A 22,628-nucleotide genomic window follows, 5' to 3' on the forward strand; every position below is an offset into this window, starting at 1 on the left:
GAGCTGTAGTCGATGAACAGCATTCTCACATAGGTATTCCTCTTGTCCAGATGGGTTAGGGCAGTGTGCAGTGTGGTTGCGATTGCGTCGTCTGTGGACCTATTGGGTCGGTAAGCAAATTGGAGTGGGTCTAGGGTGTCCGGTAGGGTGGAGGTGATATGGTCCTTGACTAGTCTCTCAAAGCACTTCATGATGACGGAAGTGAGTGCTACGGGGCGGTAGTCGTTTAGCTCAGTTACCTTAGCTTTCTTGGGAACAGGAACAATGGTGGCCCTCTTGAAGCATGTGGGAACAGCAGACTGGGATAAGGATTGATTGAATATGTCCGTAAACACACCAGCCAGCTGGTCTGCGCATGCTCTGAGGACGCGGCTGGGAATGCCGTCTGGGCCTGCAGCCTTGCGAGGGTTAACACGTTTAAATGTTTTACTCACCTCGGCTGCAGTGAAGGAGAGCCCGCAGGTTTTGGTAGCGGGCCGTGTCAGTGGCACTGTATTGTCCTCAAAGCGGGCAAAAAAGATATTTAGCCTGTCTGGGAGCAAGACATCCTGGTCCGCGACGGGGCTGGTTTTCTTTTTGTAATCCATGATAGACTGTAGACCCTGCCACATACCTCTTGTGTCTGAGCTGTTGAATTGCGATTCTATTTTGTCTCTGTACTGGGACTTTACCTGTTTGATAGCCTTGCGGAGAGAATAGCTACACTGTGTGTATTCGGTCATGTTTCCGGTCACCTTGCCCTGGTTAAAAGCAGTGGTTCGCGCTTTCAGTTTCACGCGAATGCTGCCGTCAATCCACGGTTTCTGGTTTGGGAATGTTTTAATCGTTGCTGTGGGTACGACATCGTCAATGCACTTCCTAATGAACTCGCTCACCGAATCAGCATATTCTTCAATGTTGTTGTTGGACGCAATGCGGAACATATTCCAATCCGCATGATCGAAGCAGTCTTGAAGCGTGGAATCAGATTGGTCGGACCAGCGTTGAACAGACCTGAGTGCGGGAGCTTGTTGTTTTAATTTCTGTTTGTAGGCTGGAATCAACAAAATGGAGTCGTGGTCAGCTTTTCCGAAAGGGGGGCGGCGGAGGGCCTTATATGCGTCGCGGAAGTTAGTATAACAGTGATCCAGAGTTTTGCCAGCCCTGGTAGGACAATCGATGTGCTGATAGAATTTAGGGAGTTTTGTTTTTAGATTAGCCTTGTTAAAATCCCCAGCTACGATGAATGCAGCCTCAGGGTGTGTGGTTTCCAGTTTACAGAGAGTCAGATAGAGTTCGTTCAGGGCCATCGATGTGTCTGCTTGGGGGGGAATATATACGGCTGTGATTATGACCGAAGAGAATTCCCTTGGTAGATAATGCGGTCGACATTTGATTGTGAGGAGTTCTAGATCAGGTGAACAGAATGACTTGAGTTCCTGAGTGTTGTTATGATGATCACACCACGTCTCGTTAATCATGAGGCATACCCCCCCGCCCCTCTTCTTACCAGAAAGATGTTTGTTTCTGTCTGCGCGATGCGTGAAGAAACCAGCTGGCTGCACCGACTCCGTTAGCGTCTTTTGAGTTAGCCATGTTTCCGTGAAGCAGAGCACGTTGCAATCCCTGATGTCTCTCTGGAATGTTACCCGTGCTCGGATTTCATCGACGTTATTGTCAAGAGACTGGACATTGGCGAGTAGTATGCTAGGGAGTGGAGCACGATGTGCCCGTCTCCGAAGCCTGACCAGGAGACCGCTACGTTTGCCCCTTTTACGGCGTCGCGTAGGCTCCCCGGCTGGGATCAGGTCCATTGTATTGGGTGGAAGGCAAAACACTGGATCCGTTTCGGCAAAGTCATATTCCTGGTAGGAACGGTGGTTAGTTGACGTTACTCGTATATTCAGTAGTTCCTCCCGACTGTATGTAATGAAATCTAAGATCACCTGGGGTACCAATGTAAAAAATAACACATAAAAAAACAAAATACTGCATATTTTCCAAGGAACGCGAAGCGAGGCTGCCATCTCGCTCGGCGCCGGAAGTAGTAAGTAAGTAAGTAGTAGTGCACATGTAGCCTATAACCTGTTTTAGAGAAAGTGAATTATCAAATATTGTATGAGCTTCATTGTCTGCTTATAGGCCCCCTTTATTTATCCTACGGTTCTGACTTGGTGTACATGGAGAACACTAAGAACGGCACAAGTTCTGAATTCTGTTGCTGTACATTTCTAAAGTGCTTAACAAATAGTTATATTGACTGTCCGTCCTAGCTCGTTTATTAATTCCTTAATCAAAATTATGGATTGCCTCTTATCCGCTTGTCGTCTCCTTGTGCCATAGTTTATACATCTCAATTGTCATTAGAAACTATATTTGTTTAAGCAAGTCAGCCATATCGGCTATGTTTTTTTTAAAGGCAGTAAATGAGGCTGAACTGTTTCGCTGGCAGACGAGGATCCGCTGATAGCCAGGTGTGGCAGTGGTAAGATGTTGGGACTGCTTTTGGGACAGCTTTATGTAGGCCCTAACAGTTTGTGGTCACCGGTATAGCGCAATTAATATATTTTTTAGTGGTGTAGTGGCTTTGCTGGCATGAATCCCACTTTTTTTTTCCCCCACCAAGATTTACATGCTAAAATCACCACTGTTTATTTGTAATGCATATGTAGGGCTGTTGTGTTTAATCTATGTACTGGGTTTTATTTGTAAATGTATACAGGGCTCTCTTGTAAAATATTTGTATCTCAATGTGGCTCCCTGTTTAAATAAAGGTTCATAAAAAATATTAAATTCTGCTAGGCCTACCCCTGATTGCAGACTAACTTTGATATTAGGCCTACACATGTAATATTGATAAAACAATATTGATTGGGTAGATTATAATAATTGTAGTGTCATGGAGACACCCCTTGTTGTCCTGTTCTCCTTGCATATTGACAGGCTACATGTATGCCATCTACCATTGTGTCCTCCTGGCTCTTCCAACTGCCGTATCTGCTGCTTTCCTGATTCATCGTACAACTTGTAGATCTGTCATACTGCATGTAGATGTTTATGCCATTAAACAATACTCTATGATTATTTTGGATCTTAATAATTAAATACCTTCATAAAGCACAGACCACACATTGGAAACTGAAGAGGATTTATTATATGGAGATAAGTGGGGGAGTAGATAGAATGAGAGAGCTCCTTCATGTCTATAGGAACAAGAGTGGGCTTTAGGAGATGGTAGGTAGGTGGACCCTGGTGCTCTGCCATTTTCTGCCACTGCAATGAAACAAACAACAAAATGAACAAACCACATCAAGATAGGTCAAATGGAAGAATTAAAAAAAATACTTTTGTGTTTGAATTTTTTTCTTACTTAGATGCTTCTGTGTTTTGGGACACTTGTGCATATGGCAGAGGTGGGGGTGAATGCACAGATGGATGGGTGAGGGGAAGAGACTAATTTGGGATTCAGCAAGAATTGAATCGTGGACCTAGTTGCAGTGCTTGATTTGGACTAAAATAGGTGCTGATACTCATTTTGGGTGCTGGTACTGTTAACATTTAGTTGCAGGAGCTCCACAATACTTTTGAGCTAATATTCTATAGGAGGAACAGGAGCTCAAGCAGTAGTAAATCTGAGGTGCCTGTACTCAGCTGCGGTGAGCTCCAACCCAAGTCAAGCATTGCATATGTCCCAATAGATAGTAATAGTGACAGAACTCTGGCATAGCAGCCTACTTACCAGGAGCATGGCTTCCATCTGATTAACCCTGCCCCTTTATGAACAGAATAAAAGAAAATGTTTTTGCAATCGCTTGCTTTGTGGTTGTGTAATTTACAACACCTTTTACTAAATTCAAAAATGTACTCAATTGGATGATGGAATTGACTATACTGACTACCTCCTTGAAAATAACTAGGCACAGGTCAAGTAGAGGTGACATATATTATTACTGTTTACATAAAATCAAACAATTTCACCTGTTTTACCTGTTTATTGCATAATAACATCAATGTCATAACTGTTCTTCCCTTCCCTGTTCTAACTAACCACCATAACTCTGGATTTCACCACTGTCCTTACAGAGTTATTATCCTTGCATTTTGAAATATTAAAGAAAGAAAAAAATACTTTATTTCAGTCATCATTCATTTTATTCGTACACCTGATAGAATGGTCATGTATTTTAGTCGTTGCCTAAAACATATCAATTACATGCTGTTGATAACTTAGTCGACTTTCACTGTCATTGCTGGTACACTAATAAACAACTAAGATAATGTGCTGTACTATAGAGATGGCAGCCCAGACTGACCTTGTAGACAGTGGAGACAAAGACCTATCTTTAATTTGTCACTGACTATGTACCTTTGCACTTATTAGGTTTCTGTCTTTTCTGGCTCTCAGCAGTGCCAGTGTCCTCCTCCATGGTCAAAATGGACCCCTGCATCTCTTCCACTGTGAACTTCAATCTGAATGAACACCCACAGACATGATTGGTAGTGAAACTCTTAGATGGCGCATACTCATTATTTGCTGGTCCAAATTCACCCCCTACCCCTCCTTGTCCCTGACTTAACCTGTATATTTTTCTTACGGGTCTGGATAGGTATAATCAGGAAGGTGGTGGAGCTTACACCATATTGCTTACACCTTTCACATATAGAAAAATTGAAGGCTTAGGGCCAAGGGAAAGAGTCAGGCAGTGTACTGGGACTGACTGATTCACTATGGGTAAAGCCCAAATCACACTGGAGCCTTTTTTATATGTGCGCGAACAAGCATGTTCACACAGGAAAGAGAATTTATGGGAGTCAATGAGAGAAAACAGCTATGAGTGTCAAAGGCATCACAAGTATATATAAAGTCAAATTAGAAGCTATTTTTCCACACGGCACAATGCTGGTAAAATGATCTGATATAGTCTCAGAAAATAGACTGTGCATTGTTACTGAGTCTGGAATTGTGAGGTGCAGGTTAGCGTTCAGTTAAAGTGTATTTTTATTCTGTAAATAAGTTTAACTGTAAGCCAATATTATATATAGACTAGTGCTTATGAAGCAATATGATTGTACAGTTCAAACGAAGTGGTTCAAATGAATCAAATCTGGTTTAGAGATTGAGTGGTGTAACGTATATGCTGGGAGTCAGGAAGCAGGTGCAGAAAGTAAGTTTAATGATAAGAAGAAGCAGATTAACAAAACAGAAGGTTGTGCAGACAGGCATCCAAGTCTCTCATTAAGTATGTACTATATGTACAAATAAGCACAATGTTTTTGCCATAAGTTTGTGCTATTAGTACATAAAAACATTGTGCTAATTTGTACATAATTACAGTGGCTTTCGAAAGTATTCACCCCCTTGGCATTTTTCCTATTTTGTTGCCTTACAACCTGGAATTAAATTGGATAATTTTTTATACAACATGCCTACCACTTTGAAGATGCAAAATATGTTTTATTGTGAAACAAACAAGACATAAGACAAAAAAACTGAAAACTTGAGCATGCATAACTATCCCCCCCCCCCAAGTCAATACTTTGTAGACACCTTTTGCAGCAATTACAGGTCTCTTCGGGTATGTCTCTATAAGGTTGGCACATCTAGCCACTGGGATTTGTGCCCATTCTTCAATGCAAAACTGTTCCAGCTCCTTCAAGTTGGATGGGTTCCGCTGGTGTACAGCAATCTTTAAGTCATACCACAGATTCTCAATTGGATTGAGGTCTGGGCTTTTGACAAGGCCATTCCAAGACACTTAAAAATGTTTCCCCTTAAACCACTCGAGTGTTGCTTTAGCAGTATGCTTAGGGTCATTGTCCTGCTCGAAGGTGAACCTCATTCCCAGTCTCAAATCTCTGGAAGACAAACAGATTTCCCCTCAAGAATTTCCCTGTATTTAGCACCATCAATCATTCCTTAAATTCTGACCAATTTCCCGGTCCCTGCCGATGAAGAACATCCCCACAACATGATGCTGCCACCACCATGCTTCACTGTGGGGATGATGTTCTCGGGGTGATGATAAGTGTTGGGTTTGCGCCAGACATAGCATTTTCCTTGATGGCCAAAAAGCTCAATTTTAGTCTCATCTGACCAGAGTACCTTCTATATGTTCGGGGAGTCTCCCACATGCCTTTTGGCAAACACCAAACGTATTTGCTTAATTTTTTATTTAAGCAATGGCTTTTTTCTGACCATTCTTCCGTAAATCCTAGCTCTGTGGAATGTACGGCTTAAAGTGGTCCTATTGACAGATACTCCAATCTCCGCTGTGGAGCTTTGCAGCTCCTTCAGGATTATCTTTGGTGTCTTTGTTGCCTCTCTGATTAATGCCCTCCTTGCCTGGTCCATGAGTTTTGGTGGGCGGCCATTTCTTGGCAGGTTTGATGTGGTTCCATATTCTTTCAATGTTTTAATAATGGATTTAATGGTGCTCCGTGGGATGTTCAAAGTTTCAGATATTTTTTTATAACCCAACCCTGATCTGTACTTCTCCACAATATTGTCCCTGACCTGTTTGGAGAGCTCCTTGGTCTTCATGGTGCCGCTTGCTTGGTGGTGCCCCTTGCTTAGTGATGTTGCAGACTCTGGGCTTTCAGAACAGGTGTATATATACTGAGATCATGTGACAGATCACGTGACACAAATAAAGTCCACCTGTATACAATCTAACTAATTATGTGACTTCTGAAGGTAATTGGTTGCATCAGATCAAATTTAGGAGCTTCATAGCAAAGGGGGGAATACATATGCACACCACTTTTACGGTTTTTTTTCCCGTTTTTAAACAAGTAATTTTTTTCACTTCACCAATTTTGACTATTTTGTGTATGTCCATTACATGAAATCCAAATAAAAATCGATTTAAATTACAGGTTGTAATGCAACAAACTAGGAAAAATTGCCAAGGGGGGTGAATACTTTTGCAACGCACTGTAAATGAGAGACTGGGTTACAACCACCCCAGACCTGGCCTTAGTCGGCAGAATCACCGGACAGAGAGTAGCACTATCAGTCCAAGCAACTGATGCCAACTACTTCACGGATTTTAGTGTGTCATTTTCTGTCCACTTACCTTTAACTTACTTGGGGCAGAGTTCTACTACTTTAGGTTGAAATTTGACAATATATTTCTGATAAAGATGTACAATTAAAAAGATTGTACATTTTTATCAGAAATATATTGTCTAATGTCAACCTAATCTCCTTTTCATCCCTGCATCAAATGACCTAACACCTTTTCTGAATGTCAACAAGACTTATCCCCCTCACTAACATGCTGACCCGACCGCTCGTCCGCGTGCGCATGTTGATTTTGTCCACCCAGACCAGACGTGATCAGGACATGCAGGTTGAAATATCAAAATGAACTCTGAACCAACTATATTAATTTGGGGACAGGTCGAAAAACATGAACCATTTATGGCAATTTAGCTAACTAGCTTGCTATTGCTAGCTAATTTGTTTTGGGATATAAACATTGGGTTGTTATTTTACCTGAAATGCACATGTTCCTCTACTACGACAATTAATCCAGAGATAAAAGGGTAAAAATGTAGCAATCTCTCCTCCTTCATGCCTCTTCTTCTTTGGACTTCATATGGAGGTTGGCAACCAACTTTAAGGTGCATTACCACTACCGACTGGAGTGTGGACCCTAGTTCATCTTTTCAATCAATAATGCTCCTAAAAACCAATGAGGAGATGGGAGAGGCGGGACTTGCAGCGCATCAAGGGTCACAATTTGAACAAAGTTATATTTTAGCACCTGGCTAGCAGATGCTTGTTGATGCGCGTGAGCAGTGTGGGTGCAATGATTGAATAACTTGTATGTGTACATTTATTTTGTAACGCTTGCACACATGAAGCGAGCAGTGTGGTCAGCATGTTACAACAATTCTGTTATTGTTATTAGAGTGATGAAAAGAACCTCAAGAATGTTGGTGATGACGTTGTGCTCCACCTGCTTGACGATACACAATTTTTCAAAAGTTCAACTCCTGTTTATTTTACTCGTTGTGATTGCATAAAGTTGTTACAACTGTCCAATTTTCAAACACACCACATTCTCCTCTTCTCAATTTGGAATTGACACGAATCATCTCAAAACTTTGTAGTTTTATTCTAGCTTTCATTCTGCTTACATCTTGCACACCTTGGAAACAAGCACCGCCTTTACATGTCTGTTTGCAAGCAGCCAAGTAGTCAAACCAGTCCGAATATTTAGAACATCACCTCTGCAAGACGTTCACAGGTAAAACGAACTATTGTTGTATACATTAAAAATAGATTTGATGTGTTGAGATTTCTTTCCAAATTTACATTCATAATGCAGACATATGTTTTAAACAAAAGTTAGTCATATTTAATTCACATGCATTAATTAACTAACACAACAACAATTAATATGCCTATACTCCATTTCTACAGAAGTAAACTCATCAGCTGTAGTTGTACATAGTCATGGATTTTGAACCTGGCCGTGGAGACAATAATGGAAACCTTAAGCCTGGTAATAACATTCACACAATAGTGACCTAAATACCTATTTCTAATGAAATACAGGTTGGTTGGGCAAATAATCTTTGTAAATGTCATGTATCCTGTTCACATACATAGTTATATTTTAAGAGGCCTATGATGTGAAATGCATATACAGTGCCTTCAGAAAGTATTCAGATTCCTTGACTTAACACATTTTGTTAGGTTACAGCCTTGTTCTAAAAAAAATGTTTTTAAAGATATACATATTTTTTCCCTCATCAATCTACACACAATACCCCATAATGACAAAGCAAAAACAGATTTTTAGAAATGTTTGCTAATTTATTAAAATCAACAGAAATGCGACATTTACATAAGTATTCAGACCCTTTACTCAGTACTTTGTTGAAGTACCTTTGGCAGCAATTACAGCCTCGAGTTTTCTTGGGTATGATGCTACAAGCTTTGCACACATGTATTTGGGGAGTTTCTCCCATTCTTCTCTGCAGATCCTCTCAAGCTGTCAGGTTGGATGGGGAGCGTTGCTGCACAGCTATTTTCAGGTCTCTCCAGAGATGTTCAATCAGGTTCAAGTCCGGACTCTGGCTGGGCCACTCAAGGACATTCAGAGACTTGTCCCAAAGCCACTCTTGCGTTGTCTGGGCTGTGTGCTTAAGGTCGTTGTCTTGTTGAAAGGTGAACATTTGTCCCAGTCTGAGATCTTTAGCACTCTGGAGCAGGTTTTCATCAAGGATCTCTCTGTACTTTGCTCCGTTCATCTTTGCCACAATCCTGACTAGTCTCCCACTCCCTGCTGCTGAAAAACATCCCTACAACATGATGCTGCCACCACCATGCTTCAACGTAGGGATGGTGTCAGGTTTCCTCCAGACGTGACGCTTGGCATTCAGGCCAAAGAGTTCAAGCCTGGTTTCATCAAACCAGAGAATCTTGTTTCTCATGGTTTGTTTCTTTATGTGCCTTTTGGCAAATTCCAAGCGGGCTGTCATGTGCCTTTTACTGAGGAGTGTCTTCCGTCTGGCCACTCTACCATAAAGGCCTGATTGGTGGAGTGCTGCAGAGATGGTTGTCCTTCTGGAAGGTTTCTCCCATCTCCACAGAGTGACCATCAGGTTCTTGGTCACCTCACTGACCAAGGCCCTTTTCCCCAGATTGCTCAGTTTGGCCAGGCGGACAGCTCTAGGAAGAGTCTTGGTGGTTCCAAACTCCATTTAAGAATGATGGAGGCCACCGTGTTCTTTGGGACCTTCAATGCTGCAGAAATCTTTTGGTACCCTTCCCCAGATCTGTGCCTCGACACAATCCTGTCTCTGAGCTCTATGGACAATTCCTTCGACCTCATGGCTTGTTCTTTGCTCTGATATGCACTGTCAACTGTGAGACCTTATATAGACAGGTGTGCGCCTTTCCAAATCATGTTCAATCTATTCAATTTACCACAGGCAGACTCCAATCAAGTTGTAGAAACATATCAAGGCGGATCGATGGAAACTGGATGCACTTGAGCTCAATTTTGAGTCTCATAGCAAAGTGTCTGAATACTTATGTAAATAAAGTATTTCTTTATTTTATTTTTATAAATGAGAAAAAATGTCAAAAAAACTGTTTTCACTTGATCATTATAAGGTATTGTGTGTAGATTGCTGAGGATTTTTTTACATTTATTTAATACATTTTAGAATATGGCTGTAATGTAACAAAATATGCAAAAAGTCAAGGGGTCTGAATACTTTTTGAAGGCACTCTGTATATTTTTTACAATAGATTCTAGATCTCTGTATGTATGCAATAGTCCAATGCACTTGTAAATGACATATGATGAATGTCACTGACAAACCTTTACGGTGAAACAGAGCTAAACAACTCTATTGTATTCTGGAACACAGAACCCAAACCCACCAATCCTGATTCAACAGAGTGTGGCCCAGTGAGTCCCAAACCAAGTAGGCATTCTAACTCTTTTGTATACTGTTGTAAAGTTGACACAATATGTGCATTTCACATATATCTTATGGCATCTGTATTTTCATAATTTCTGTGAAAAGGAAGAATTTGTACACATCTTATTGGCAAATATTTGAGCATGTATCAAATGCCCTAGGCCTGGACTGATCTCTCTCTCTCCCTCTCTATCTGTTCATTCTTCCATTCTAGGAAAGATTGTAGCCTTCACAGCCAAACTAAACATTTGTGACAGCTACCCAACTCACAGCAGTATCCTGAAGTTTGCCAACGTCCTGGTCAATGAGGGAGACGGCTATACTACTCATACAGGGAAATTCAACTGCCCGCTGGCTGGCTTGTACCACTTCACATTGCATATGTCCACCTACGGCCGCACCCAGTGTAGTATCTTAAAGAATGGCCAGCGGGTTGTCTCAGCATACCACACCAGCCTGCCAAACAAGTGTTGCCAGGTAGTCAGCATTGGTAGTGTGGTTGAGCTCACTGAAGGAGACCAGGTTTGGGTTAATCTGTGGGGACCTACAAGACATGACATTTTTGCTACTGAAGACAATGACACTGTGTTTGTTGGGTTTCTTTTGGCATAATAACTTCATTGCATACTAAGAGGGTGTCCTGGTATGTATTTATTTAGTGCCAATTTACTTGTGTTCAACTCCTCAGTGGTGTAATTAAATTGATAATGCATTTTATCGGTTAAGAACAACGCATTTTTTATATTATGATAATAATAAACACGGAACGACACACGCATGTTGGGTGTCATTTAGTCCTCCACAGCAGGTGGCGCTGCAACTAATAAACTGCCATCGAATTCTCTAACATTTTGTGCGCGTGCGTGTTGTTTTCATCGTGGAAGCGGGAGACAACAACACAGCTAGCCAGAAATTCAGAGTTATTCATTATTTCGTTAATTTTTATTTGTAAACCATTTCAAATGGATATAGAGGGTGGTACATATGAACCAGGATTCGTTGGGATTCGATTTTGTCAAGAATGGTAAGAGCGGATGGTTATAAAGAAGTTCACTTTGAAAGTGTATAACGTTACTGTAGCTAGCTAGCTGCTAGCTAAATACTATTAGTAGCTATGAAATTGAGTCGCAATCCTTATTCTCTCTGACGGTACCAGATAGTCTAAAATGGTATTAAGTTCTCGAGGTAATTAACGTGTTATATATGAAAATATTGGGTATAATGCCAACCCAGAGATAGTGGGGCACCTGTAGTATCTAGGATAGATAAACGGGTGCATAATGAGTAACATTATCTGAATAGGATGGCGTGACCTGTAATACCTGAGTAAAGAATTGTGCTTGCTCTGCATAGATACGTGGCTTTAGTCCGCGTAAATTGTGGTTCGCGCAGCATACTTGCTCTTACTATTATCTTTACGGTCAATCACAAGTCTGTATGATCATTTCGTCTCATTGACTTGAAATCACATGAATCTAGACAATTGACTCAGTCTCACAACATAGACCAGGCGTCTCTGCTTGAGTTGTTCGTGTTAAAAAAATATGAATATTTCATAATTCACATTACGATTGAGTTCAAAATGTCTTTGTAAAACGTCAAAGTTTTTCTTTGAACAATTTCTGGCATCTTCACACAGATATAGGTGACGCTGAAGCATATGGCACTCTTCCAAGTAGGCTGGAAAATAGAACGAGTCAAAATACACCCAATGCTGAAAAATGACAGAACGTTGGCTAAACTGGAACACTAGCGCAAGCCCATAGCAAATGAATGGAATCAGACATTCACATAGCCTGTTTTGACTGGAGTGACGCTTAGAATTCGTAAACCTAGAATAGTAAATTAGTAAACCTCGATAGTGACAAGTGTATGTGTCTGCATAACGGTGAAGTAGGGAAAAATTGCAACTTTTGACTATTTCTGGTCTAGCGATCGTTGACAGCAGAGTACACTGTCCAACCTTATGTAGTTAGAAAGAAGAGATTATCCTGATTAAAATTGTGCCCGACTTGAAAAAATCTAAATATACACATTGCGAGATATTTGGCGAAATACACCAGTATGCCTCTCCATGGGAAAACAATGGGGGGGGCTCAGCGTTCCAAGGGCAAATGGTATTTCGAGGCTAGCGTTTGATGACAACTGAGTAAGCTACCCAGCCTTACATAATTAGACAGAGGAGATTATCATGTTTTAAAATGGTTCCAAATTGGGGGAAAAATCGAAATATATGCATTGTCAGATATTTGGCCAAATAGACAGATATACCTATTTCCCTATAGTAAACAATGGGAAGACCTCAGAGTTCCATGAGTAATTTGTTGTTAATTACATTTTAACTACCAGCAACGTGGGCAGATCTCATTGCCAACAATAGCGAAGCAGGAATTGTGAAGTACAACATTAAGCTGGGAATAGAACATTTGGAAGGCGAGTTGGTACCCCGGTGCTCAATAGAACTAATAGGAGCTGGCAGGGTGAAAATGCCCTAAATAAGGCCTGTTTTTTTTGTGATTACTTCAAAACTACGGAAAGCAGCTGGGACATATGGTAATATTATGAAACTGGGCTCCACGGCAGATGCAATGAGTTAGTTATCAGAAAAAAGCATTGTTACAACATTTCAGGTGTCCAGCCTATACTAAGCAGTATTGCTACTCTGATGCGGGTCTTTTTTAATCTAAGCCCGTAGCGATTTCATATTTCTCCCACTGACCACGGAAAAATAACCAGTTTTGATACAAATCGCCTTTCTTGTCGATGTCGCTAGGCACCGGAATTTGACTGAGAGACATTGCAGGCTCTCCTTCCTCACTCATTTGATCCACTTGTTTGCGTTTATCCGACAGCGATTACATTGTCCTCATACCTTATCCTCTTTTCCGTAGCGCTTGGCTTTGGGTTCATTTCTCTGACCCCATGTTAATATGTGAATAACTCTCGTCGGAGAGTTAGATGAGATGCAAGCATAATCCTTTACTCAGGTGTTACCTGTCACGACATCCTAATCAGACAATCATAATGCACCTGTTTAGCTATCCTAGATAGGTGCCCCCACTAGCGCCATCTCTGGGTTGTCATTAAGCCCATTATCTTAACACTAGCTAGAATGTTATAACAACATTGTTTCATTCTGTTTTAGCAACAACATGTTGTATCCCAAAGAAGACAAGGAGAATCGAATCCTGCTCTATGCAGTAAGTGTGATGACATTCATATACCCACTGCAAATGGCTTACAGTAGTTAGCTAATTTCATGCACTGCCTTTATTGGTTTGAAAGTGTTTGAGCATTCAATTGTTGAAACAAGTAAATGCATGAATGTAGTAGCCATTTTTGACTCTGCTGTGTATCTCAATAGTGCAGGAACTGTGACTATCAACAAGAAGCAGACAACAGCTGCATCTATGTCAACAAGATCACCCACGAAGTTGAGTAAGTGATCCCTATTTTCCACCACTTATTCTCAGACACTGAAATATACATCTGTCATGGGAAATTAAGTCATTTGTCTTATCTTTCTCAACCCTTTCTCTTCTCTCTCTGTCTCTTCTCTCTCTTCTCTCCTCAGTGAGCTGACGCAGATAATTGCAGATGTGTCCCAGGATCCAACGCTTCCCCGGACAGAGGATCACCCCTGCCCAAAGTGAGAGTGGCCAACACTCACACACACTCGAACAAACACTCTCTCTATCTTCCGCCTTTAGCTCTCTGAAATCAGGCAATTTCTCCACACTATTTCAATTCACAAACACCTCTATCAATTCAAAATAACTTCCAAATAAATCTAACATTGATCCCCTTTCTCTCTTTTCAGGTGCGGTCACAAGGAGGCAGTGTTTTTCCAGTCCCACAGTATGAAGGCTGAGGTGCGTTGCTATTTTTTCATTATAGAACATTCCATGTCCCCAAAGAGTTTGCCAAATATAGAAATACTAGAGTCCACTGAGCCATATGGATACATTAATATGTGGTATATATATGAAAGTAACTGCTTTATTTTCTATGTAGGATGCCATGAGGCTGTACTATGTCTGCACGGCCCCTCACTGTGGACACCGCTGGACGGAGTGAAGAAGAGGTCAGATGTATGCATCCACGGCATCTGCTGTCACCCAACAGGCTACTGTGTCTCACTGGTTCACTGTGGTTTAAATCATAATGACTGATCGTTATGTGGGTCGAAAATACTCTGCCAAATCAGAAACTTTATTAACAGGAATACTAACTTTTTGTGTTAGTTCTTCATCACCTTGTTGGCGTGTACGTCGTGGAACTGCTAAGATTTGTATGGACCACTTAAATCCCATGTATTACCTTGTTGTGGAGGAACACCTAACTGTTGGGACATAGTGTTAATAATGTATTAGCTCTAGTACTTTTTTCAGGTATTTGTCTAATTATTCTTTTTTTGAACAGGGAAAAATAAAAAAATACAACTTTTGTTAAATGCTTCTGATTTCACTGTTGTATATATTGACACTGTATATATTAAATATTTCCTGAATTACCATGGTTACACGATCCTGTGAACCAATCTCTGTTGCAATGCTTGCCATCCCAAAAGAGCTGAAATAGAGATGGTTAAAAAAAGTATTGTGTTTTATAACTGGGCATATGAAATGTTCCTCTTTAGTGGTGTGGCTTCGACTTCCCTTTTTTTTCTAGGCCTACCTGTTTGGCCACTGCAGTGTATTTCCCAATGTGTGTATTTTTCCGTTGTTTTTAGACCCACAGAGTTACAGTGTCATTGAGAAACGCATGACTAATGTGATTGGCATGCACGTGAAAGGAAAGTACGCAAAACATGTAATAACCCGCTGGAGAAACAGTCCACGCCCCCTTTAACAATGTGTTGTTAACAACTTGTTCTAAGGAACGTCAAGGAAACTGCCTCTTTTCAATGGTCTCTAGCGACTAAATCAAAAGCAAGTCTGGATAGTATAATACATGGATTTAAGAGTCAATGGTAAGGAAGTACCTATGAGTTCTATCGAAAGGTAATGATTAAGATTTCTGATAATGCTTTGAGATCTAGGAATGATACTTTGTTATGAATGGGTAAACGAAAGTGAATTGTTAGGTCTATAGTTTGGATATGGACCACGACAGATTGGTGGTTTGTTAACCATATGCATGCATTTCAGTAGAGGTGGTTACTCGGGAACAGTGGGGAGCAGTAGCCCCTCGATGCCGGGAGACCCTTAAGTGTCCTGCTCAAAGAGTTGTCATACACCACACTGCACTGTTGCACTGTGGGGGCATCCGAGAATGTATGGACCAGCTCATCCACATACAGACAATGCATATGCAGGATAGGAACTTTGATGACATTGGATACAAGTGAGTGACCTCTCCTTTCTTGGTGTTTTATATCATTCATTGTGTCAGGATAATACTATATGCAAATAACTGTTTTCTTGCATTTGCAGCTTTCTTATTGGGGGAGATTGCACAGTGTATGAGGGCCGAGGCTGGGGTGTTGTGGGTGCACATACCAAGGACAATAACCGTGACTCTTTGGGCATTGCCCTCATGGGCAACTTCAACAGTAAGAAACACAATATTGGACTTTTCATCTCCAAGTCATTACAGTGTGTAAGGCATTGGTGCCAATGGGTTTCGCTTCTCTGTTTCAGATGAGAGCCCCAGTCCAGCAGCCCTGTCATCTGTTAAACAGCTCCTGCAGTGTGGGGTTTCCCAGGGGCATTTGCACCCTGGATTTACCCTGCTTGGGCATAGAGACCTGGGGGACACCAAATGTCCTGGGGAGAGACTATATGCTGCACTAAAACATCTCAAATTTCCCTGAACATAACCTCTTCCACAGGCTCAATTGCTACTGGTTCGACAGAGAGAGAGTCGGTGAAAGAGATTACCCTGAACAGCACACTGAACATTTTGGGACTTCCTTGTGTGTTTTTAAACCACTAGATGGGGCAATGACGCTTTATCGTAGCCATGGCCTATAACGCATACTCTTTTTTCACAAGCATTTCACGACACCCGCAATAACATCTGCTAAACACTTGTATGTGACCAATAAAATTTGATTTGGTAATGGAGTTTCCCAAACTCAGTCCTGGGGCCCCCCTGGGTGCACGTTTGTGTTTTTGCCCTGGCACTACACAGCTGATTCAAATGACCAACTCACCATCAAGCTTTGATTATTTGAATCAGCTATGTAGTGGACCATTAGACCACTTTATATATCTGTGTTTTGTAGAGGACATATGTGAGCAATGTACAGTTTGTCAGATTGATGATTTGGCAATTGATGTGCAAGCGGCTTCAGAAATCTGTTGTAAATCGCCACCCATTCAGTGTAATTGTAGAGGCAAAATATTAAGGTTGTAAAATGCGTCTGTTTAGATTAGACTAAACATTATTATTTATTTGGGTATTCACATAAAATTGTCCACATACCATTATGTTCCTTTTTCTATGAGTGTGCTGCTATAAGGTGTTCTAGGAAATAAGAACTGAGAAGGGTGTAAGGGTAACTTATACTGAGTAAATAAATAAAAAAAATATGCTGCTGAACAAGTACAAACTATTGACATAAAACTGGATGGGATTTCAATTTTGGGTGGCCAACATATCTTGTCCTGACTTGCTGTTTTGTCCTGGATGAGTTTAAGATTTTGGGATTATTTGAAATGGCTTCTCAAATCACAAAAAAAATCTAATAAAACTATTTGTCAAAGGTAGAAAAGCTGTAGATGTTTCAACCTTGTAAGCTATGCGTAAGGGGCAACATTCCAAACAAGTGTACACTTGTATTGCATGATGGAGTATTAAAGGGGACCCCATATCAAATTGAGAAAATAGAGGTGAAACATAAATGCGGCTTCATACTGTGTGCCTTACCTGTCAACTGTTGTGCAGGAAGCTGCATGCTCTCCAGCCAGACGTCTAGGCTACACAATCTGCCCCGCAACTATGTCTCGTTTAAGTTCTCCGCTTGTTTACTTACTTTACGAGTTTACCTACTCCTGAATTACGTACACACCTTCACCTAATTCGGCATTGATGGGCTGTTTGCCAGGTTATTGTGTAAACAGACGGAAAGGAGTGGAGAGAGGCGGTCCCAGAGGGCGAGACGCAGGTGAGAGGTTTGAGTTTCACGCTCCTCGGAAGTGTTATAATTGAACCTGGGAGTTCATCTGTCAGTCAGTGAAATTGGTAGCGCACTAAACTAATCGCAAAGTTTGTAGTATACGGCTTTTGTGACTATGCATGTTTGGATCAGGATTGTTGAGCAGGAGTTTAAGCACGAGTGGCGCATTTTGTCTTTGGCACCCCAAGACGACGTGCGTATTATTTCGTGGATTTAGACGTTCCTTCTCTTCAGACTGCCAGACGCCGCGGGAAGTGGGTGATGTTGAACATGGAGGATTTGAAAGCCCCTGTCAGATTTTTCCACAAGTCTTCATTCAGCATCAGCAGCCTGCTGTTTCGACGAGAGGGGGTGATGAGTGATGACGGTGCCGTGCTGGATGGGCATCTTTCCAGAAAACACATTTCTTCGGGGCCATCTACTAGGCCTAAAGAAGTTTGTGCTCAAGATGGAACATATGATTTACATGGAGACAAGAACTGTCATAAAGAATACGCAGTCCAAGAGGACAAACGACTCTCCAGAGATGGAGAAAGGGAAGACGGAGAAGATACCGATGGAGTGGGAGAGGTGAAGACATGTGGAGGAGTAGAGGGAAAAGCTAAACCGGAGAAACCTCCTTTCAGCTATAACGCATTGATAATGATGGCTATTCGCCAGAGCCCGGAGCGAAGGCTTACGCTCAACGGCATTTACGAGTTCATAATGGGCAACTTCCCTTACTATCAAGAAAATAGACAAGGATGGCAGAATTCAATCCGACATAACCTGAGTTTGAACAAGTGCTTCGTCAAAGTACCTCGCCATTATGATGACCCAGGCAAAGGCAACTACTGGATGCTTGACCCTTCAAGCGAGGACGTGTTCATAGGTGGCACAACTGGTAAACTCCGGCGCCGTTCCACGGCGGGCACCCAGACAAAGCTGGCAATAAAACGGGGTGCCCGTTTGACCTCCACCACTGCCGCCGGGCTGGCGTTCACTGGGTCCTTTTATTGGCCGGTGCCATCGTTTCTAAACCTTCAACCTCATGCGAACTCACACCCGGGCATGGGGTCATGTGTAGTGCCCAATCACTCCAACTATGCCACCTCGATCCTTTCTCAACGGTCACACCACATGAGTGCCATAAATACTGGAGCAGAACGACTCTTCCAAACAAACCAGGAGTCATCTTATTTTGGCATGGGTGCAGGCGCGCAGTACCGTCGCCATCACCAAATGAACGCAGCCACAACATTCGCCTCTTCATCGTTGCCATGCACTTTGTCTCTCCCTAACCCTTGTCCCTTTAACCTGCTCAACCGACAAGCTAGTTATTTTTACTCGCATCACCAGGTACCCCACCCGGCGACATTCAATACATGGTGCCAGGAGGAGTACCCCCCAACCAAGGCATCTCCAGCCGGACCCATTTACTCCGGAAAAAATGGGCCATCGGATTGCTTGGGGAGTTTGTGTGCGGAGTTCCCTAATTATTTCCCCTCAAGCAGCCCCATGAGCTCCCTCAACACCAATCTTTCTTGGAATGCAGGGGAATGACCATATTTAAATTAAAAACGTCAGTTTCTCTTTATGGATTAAATCTTTCTAATGTCTACCAATGCTGCGAAATTTATTCAAATAATTTATGTGAGTTTGCTATTTCCCAAATAGGCATATCTGTCTTTGGAAAGAAAACAATTATTTAATATGTTTTAAATAATTGCCAATCACGCTTTAATGTCCAATTTCATCTAAACGTATCAACAACAAAAAACGCCATTCACCATTAAAATTGTTTTCAGTGCAATAGCCTATATTCATGTTGTATTATTTCACGAATGGTCAATATTTGTGGTGCGTTCAGATCATTAAAAAATATATATTCCTTTCGTTAGTATTTTATTTTGTATTTTAATAGACGACTAACTATACATCACAAGATGAAGAGAGATGAGAAAATTATGTTGTATTTTAATTATTTCGCATGAAGTAAGAGTTTCATAATGAGGAATAATGTCGTGAAAATAACAAACAATTTGGTATCTGTGAATGTAATTATCATGGTCGAGGTTGTTATTGCGAGATTTTGCATCATCGTTTTGGCTACTTTTACACACAGGCTAAACCATCACTCTCTGTGAAGTTTGTATTCGTTTTTTTTCGTTCTTGGTGTTATAACTTCGTTTTGCGATTCGCTGGCCTAGTTCTTAGCAATGTGGGCTATATGAAACATGAATCATTTAATTCAAATTTTAAAAAATTAAAATATCTTGTCCGACTGTGTTCCATAGGTGCTCTCCAGATATTTCCATTAATATAACATATCTTCTGACAACTGGATGTGTTTTAACAATTCACTGTTATTATCTTAAAACTAACTTGAAATAACAATTGTCTTCATAAATGTCCTCTATCAATCTTATTGTATATAGCCTCGTTATTGTTATTCTTATTGTGTTACTTTTTATTATTACTTTTTATTTGTGTCTACATGGTAAATATTTTCTTATCTCTTCTTGAACTGCACTGTTGGTTAAGGGCTTGTAAGTAAGCATTTCATGGTAAAGTCTACACTTGTATTCAGCGCATGTGACAAATAAAGTTTGATTTGATTTGATATTGCTTGAGGAAGGCTGTGCGTAATTAATGGTTTGCCCTTTAAAAACGAAATCTTTGGTCATGTCTGAAAAAGTATTGGAAATATAGTGTTTACTCTGATGCTATTAAAATAATGTATACATTACAGACAAAAGTCCAGAATTATTTTTGATGTTCCTGAATTAAAAGTAAAAGTTCCTCATAAAAATATATAGGCTAAGAGTTCTCTCTGTCTGCACTAGCCTATTACTTCAAAATCAAATCTGCAGTGATTGTCTCCATTTGTGTTTGTAAATGTATCTCAATTGTCTCAATGCTCAATATGAACACAATGCTGTGTTATGCACTTCTTACATTTTAGAAAATAACTATACTAAATATGCTTTGAGAAATGATTCATCCCAGAGATGGTGACTGTATGTCTTGCATGATTTGTACTATATCTGCACTAGCTATCTTTTTCCCTTTTAAGCCTGAAAATGTTTGTTTACAGGGAACTCTGTGCATGTCATATACTGTAGGCTATACGTGTAATTGATTTGATCCATTTTATATTGTGTGTGCAATAAAAACAAAAATAGTGATATAAAAGGGATGAGTTTTATTACATATGCATTCAAAACATAACAGCCGGTTATGTGATACTTGAGGAACAGGAAGAGAGTGTCAATGAGTCCAGAAGGAATCCAGCTGCATCCAAATAGCACTCACACATGCACGCACAAAACACACACAACACACACACATTCCCCCAGCCCATTCAATAGCTGAGCTCAACACTCATGGTCATATTTGAACAGAAACTTCATTAGCACCTGCTGATGAAACCCACCTCCACATGCTGCTGTATCTGAAAGAGTTCCAATGCAGCTGTTTTCATCTCAATACCTGGGTAACAATTAAGCACCTTACTATGATTGTTTTACATTGAAATGGTCAAAAATAATAAAAAATAGCTTCTTAGCAAAGAGCAATTTCTCAAGCAATAATTTTGCTATGACTGTCTGGGAGTGGGAGGGGAAAACTGAAAACTATCTGTTAGTGTCAGAGAGGTTTTGAACTATCTTTCTTATTGTTCTATTAACTCATTTACTGCATGGTGATGTCAACATGGAAGGTCAAAACTCTATCCCACCAGACCAGGCTGAAATTTCAGGTGGTCTTTTCAAACAGCTATTACACTAAAATAGTATTATCATCATTTTCACAATTTCACAGAATTATTCCAACCTCATATTGTGGAAATAAATATAAAACACAGTGAAATCACGTTTTTAACTGCACTGGGACTTAAAGATCATCAAAAGTTCAAATCTGAAACTACAAACATGTCAGTGTGATAAAGGGCATGCAGAGCCAGCCTTGACTGAGATGTATAGGGAGAGAGAGAGATAGACATCATAGCCTGGCTGATCTCATTGATCTACTTCTACTGTTTCGCCTGCACATGACATCACCGCCTGATGAACTTTTCCTTACCTTTCTTGGGGCTCATTCGAGATATAATTGAATAAAAATAGATGTGTGAGGACACAGATAAGGACAGATTTCTGGAAGTGTGCCTCTATCAAACAAAAGAGGCTTTATGTGGACTGTAGCCACCTTTCCTAGACAGCCCAGTCTCAAACACAGTCGGCTGCGGTTAGACCAGGATACTGCTCTTAGGATGTTTCATGTAACCTTACACCAACACTGTTGGCAAACTTAGGGTCTAGATACAAAGATTATAATAACATTTTCATTACGCACATGAGTAATTGTGGTATAACCACTTAGAGCAAGATAGAGAGTGAATCAACAAGTAAGCTTGTACAGAATGGGGCTTTGTGTGTCCTGGGGCAACTGTAATACAATCCTGTTTGCTGTGAATTCAGTAATAAATAACAGCCATCCTCTGACAGGCATTGATAATAACCCCACACCTCTAAATCACCCAGCCAGCAGACTCACAGTACCACAGGGCAGAGAGTAAATCAGCATGAGGAGAGGGACTGAGGCAGGCCTCAAGATGTGTCTGAGCACTCAGGGGCAGCTTGTGCTCAACAAGACCATGTAGCTAGACCACACACACACACACACACACACACACACACACACACACACACACACACACACACACACACACACACACACACACACACACACACACACACACACACACACACACACACACACACACACACACACACCTTCACATGGGTGTATGCACAGCTAATAGTCAATAATCCCAGCCTCTCTGTAAGAATTCATCTGGGACTTATGACAGGCTCCCCCATTAAGGAAGAGAGTGAGTGAGAAGGGGCTGTTTGGCTGAGACAGGTAGAGGGTGTATGTTTCATAACGATAGTCAAGCTTTGAAAATCAATCCCAAACTTGGGCCTCCCAAATCAGCACACTGTGGGTGTGATTATCCCCTAGCATGTGCCCTCCCAAGGTAAAGTCGCCACCCTGTGAAATAAGGTTGGTGGATGTATCTCCCCCCCAGGCGCCTGCCTGT

The 22,628-nt window shown here is 41.1% G+C and overlaps 4 protein-coding genes across 5 annotated transcripts; all 4 read left to right on the forward strand.

The window, feature by feature from the left end:
* Positions 1-7,697: 7,697 nt before the first annotated feature.
* Positions 7,698-11,215, forward strand: LOC129831899 (complement C1q and tumor necrosis factor-related protein 9-like). Its single transcript, XM_055895456.1, has 3 exons — positions 7,698-8,492; positions 10,372-10,428; positions 10,640-11,215. The coding sequence occupies exons 1-3, from the start codon at positions 8,444-8,446 to the stop codon at positions 11,035-11,037; spliced, it is 504 nt and encodes a 167-aa protein (XP_055751431.1). The 5' UTR covers positions 7,698-8,443; the 3' UTR covers positions 11,038-11,215.
* A 68-nt stretch (positions 11,216-11,283) lies between these two features.
* polr2i (RNA polymerase II subunit I) lies at positions 11,284-14,872 on the forward strand. Its single transcript, XM_055895457.1, has 6 exons — positions 11,284-11,449; positions 13,571-13,625; positions 13,790-13,863; positions 14,000-14,074; positions 14,246-14,297; positions 14,440-14,872. Exons 1-6 carry the CDS (start codon positions 11,388-11,390, stop codon positions 14,500-14,502), a joined length of 381 nt encoding a protein of 126 aa, XP_055751432.1. The 5' UTR covers positions 11,284-11,387; the 3' UTR covers positions 14,503-14,872.
* Positions 14,873-15,065: 193 nt separating this feature from the next.
* On the forward strand, positions 15,066-16,489 carry pglyrp5 (peptidoglycan recognition protein 5). 2 transcript variants are annotated; one of them, XM_055895453.1, is made up of 4 exons: positions 15,066-15,397; positions 15,576-15,771; positions 15,861-15,979; positions 16,068-16,489. In XM_055895453.1, exons 1-4 carry the CDS (start codon positions 15,379-15,381, stop codon positions 16,238-16,240), a joined length of 507 nt encoding a protein of 168 aa, XP_055751428.1. In that variant the 5' UTR covers positions 15,066-15,378; the 3' UTR covers positions 16,241-16,489. The 2 variants fall into 2 exon arrangements, with proteins under 2 accessions (XP_055751428.1, XP_055751429.1); XM_055895454.1 differs by having other exon boundaries at positions 15,067-15,397; positions 15,579-15,771.
* Positions 16,490-17,722: 1,233 nt separating this feature from the next.
* foxg1c (forkhead box G1c) lies at positions 17,723-20,646 on the forward strand. The gene has a single exon (XM_055894895.1). The coding sequence runs from the start codon at positions 17,810-17,812 to the stop codon at positions 19,088-19,090; it is 1,281 nt and encodes a 426-aa protein (XP_055750870.1). The 5' UTR covers positions 17,723-17,809; the 3' UTR covers positions 19,091-20,646.
* The last annotated feature ends 1,982 nt before the right edge of the window (positions 20,647-22,628 follow it).

This window comes from Salvelinus fontinalis, chromosome 33 (assembly GCF_029448725.1).
Source record: "Salvelinus fontinalis isolate EN_2023a chromosome 33, ASM2944872v1, whole genome shotgun sequence".
In the NCBI taxonomy this organism is placed as follows: domain Eukaryota; kingdom Metazoa; phylum Chordata; class Actinopteri; order Salmoniformes; family Salmonidae; genus Salvelinus; species Salvelinus fontinalis.

Excerpts from the sequence above, each read along its gene's own strand:
- LOC129831899 (XM_055895456.1), top strand. The coding sequence starts at position 8,444 with ATGGATTTTGAACCTGGCCGTGGAGACAATAATGGAAACCTTAAGCCT. Across the intron at positions 8,493-10,371 it reads TAATGGAAACCTTAAGCCTG|AACCCAAACCCACCAATCCT; the intron begins GTAATAACATTC and ends TCTGGAACACAG. Across the intron at positions 10,429-10,639 it reads CCCAGTGAGTCCCAAACCAA|GAAAGATTGTAGCCTTCACA; the intron begins GTAGGCATTCTA and ends CTTCCATTCTAG.
- polr2i (XM_055895457.1), top strand. The coding sequence starts at position 11,388 with ATGGATATAGAGGGTGGTACATATGAACCAGGATTCGTTGGGATTCGA. Across the intron at positions 13,626-13,789 it reads ATCGAATCCTGCTCTATGCA|TGCAGGAACTGTGACTATCA; the intron begins GTAAGTGTGATG and ends GTATCTCAATAG. Across the intron at positions 14,075-14,245 it reads GAGGATCACCCCTGCCCAAA|GTGCGGTCACAAGGAGGCAG; the intron begins GTGAGAGTGGCC and ends CTCTCTTTTCAG.
- pglyrp5 (XM_055895453.1), top strand. Across the intron at positions 15,772-15,860 it reads TTTGATGACATTGGATACAA|CTTTCTTATTGGGGGAGATT; the intron begins GTGAGTGACCTC and ends TTGCATTTGCAG. Across the intron at positions 15,980-16,067 it reads CCTCATGGGCAACTTCAACA|ATGAGAGCCCCAGTCCAGCA; the intron begins GTAAGAAACACA and ends TCTCTGTTTCAG.
- foxg1c (XM_055894895.1), top strand. The coding sequence starts at position 17,810 with ATGTTGAACATGGAGGATTTGAAAGCCCCTGTCAGATTTTTCCACAAG.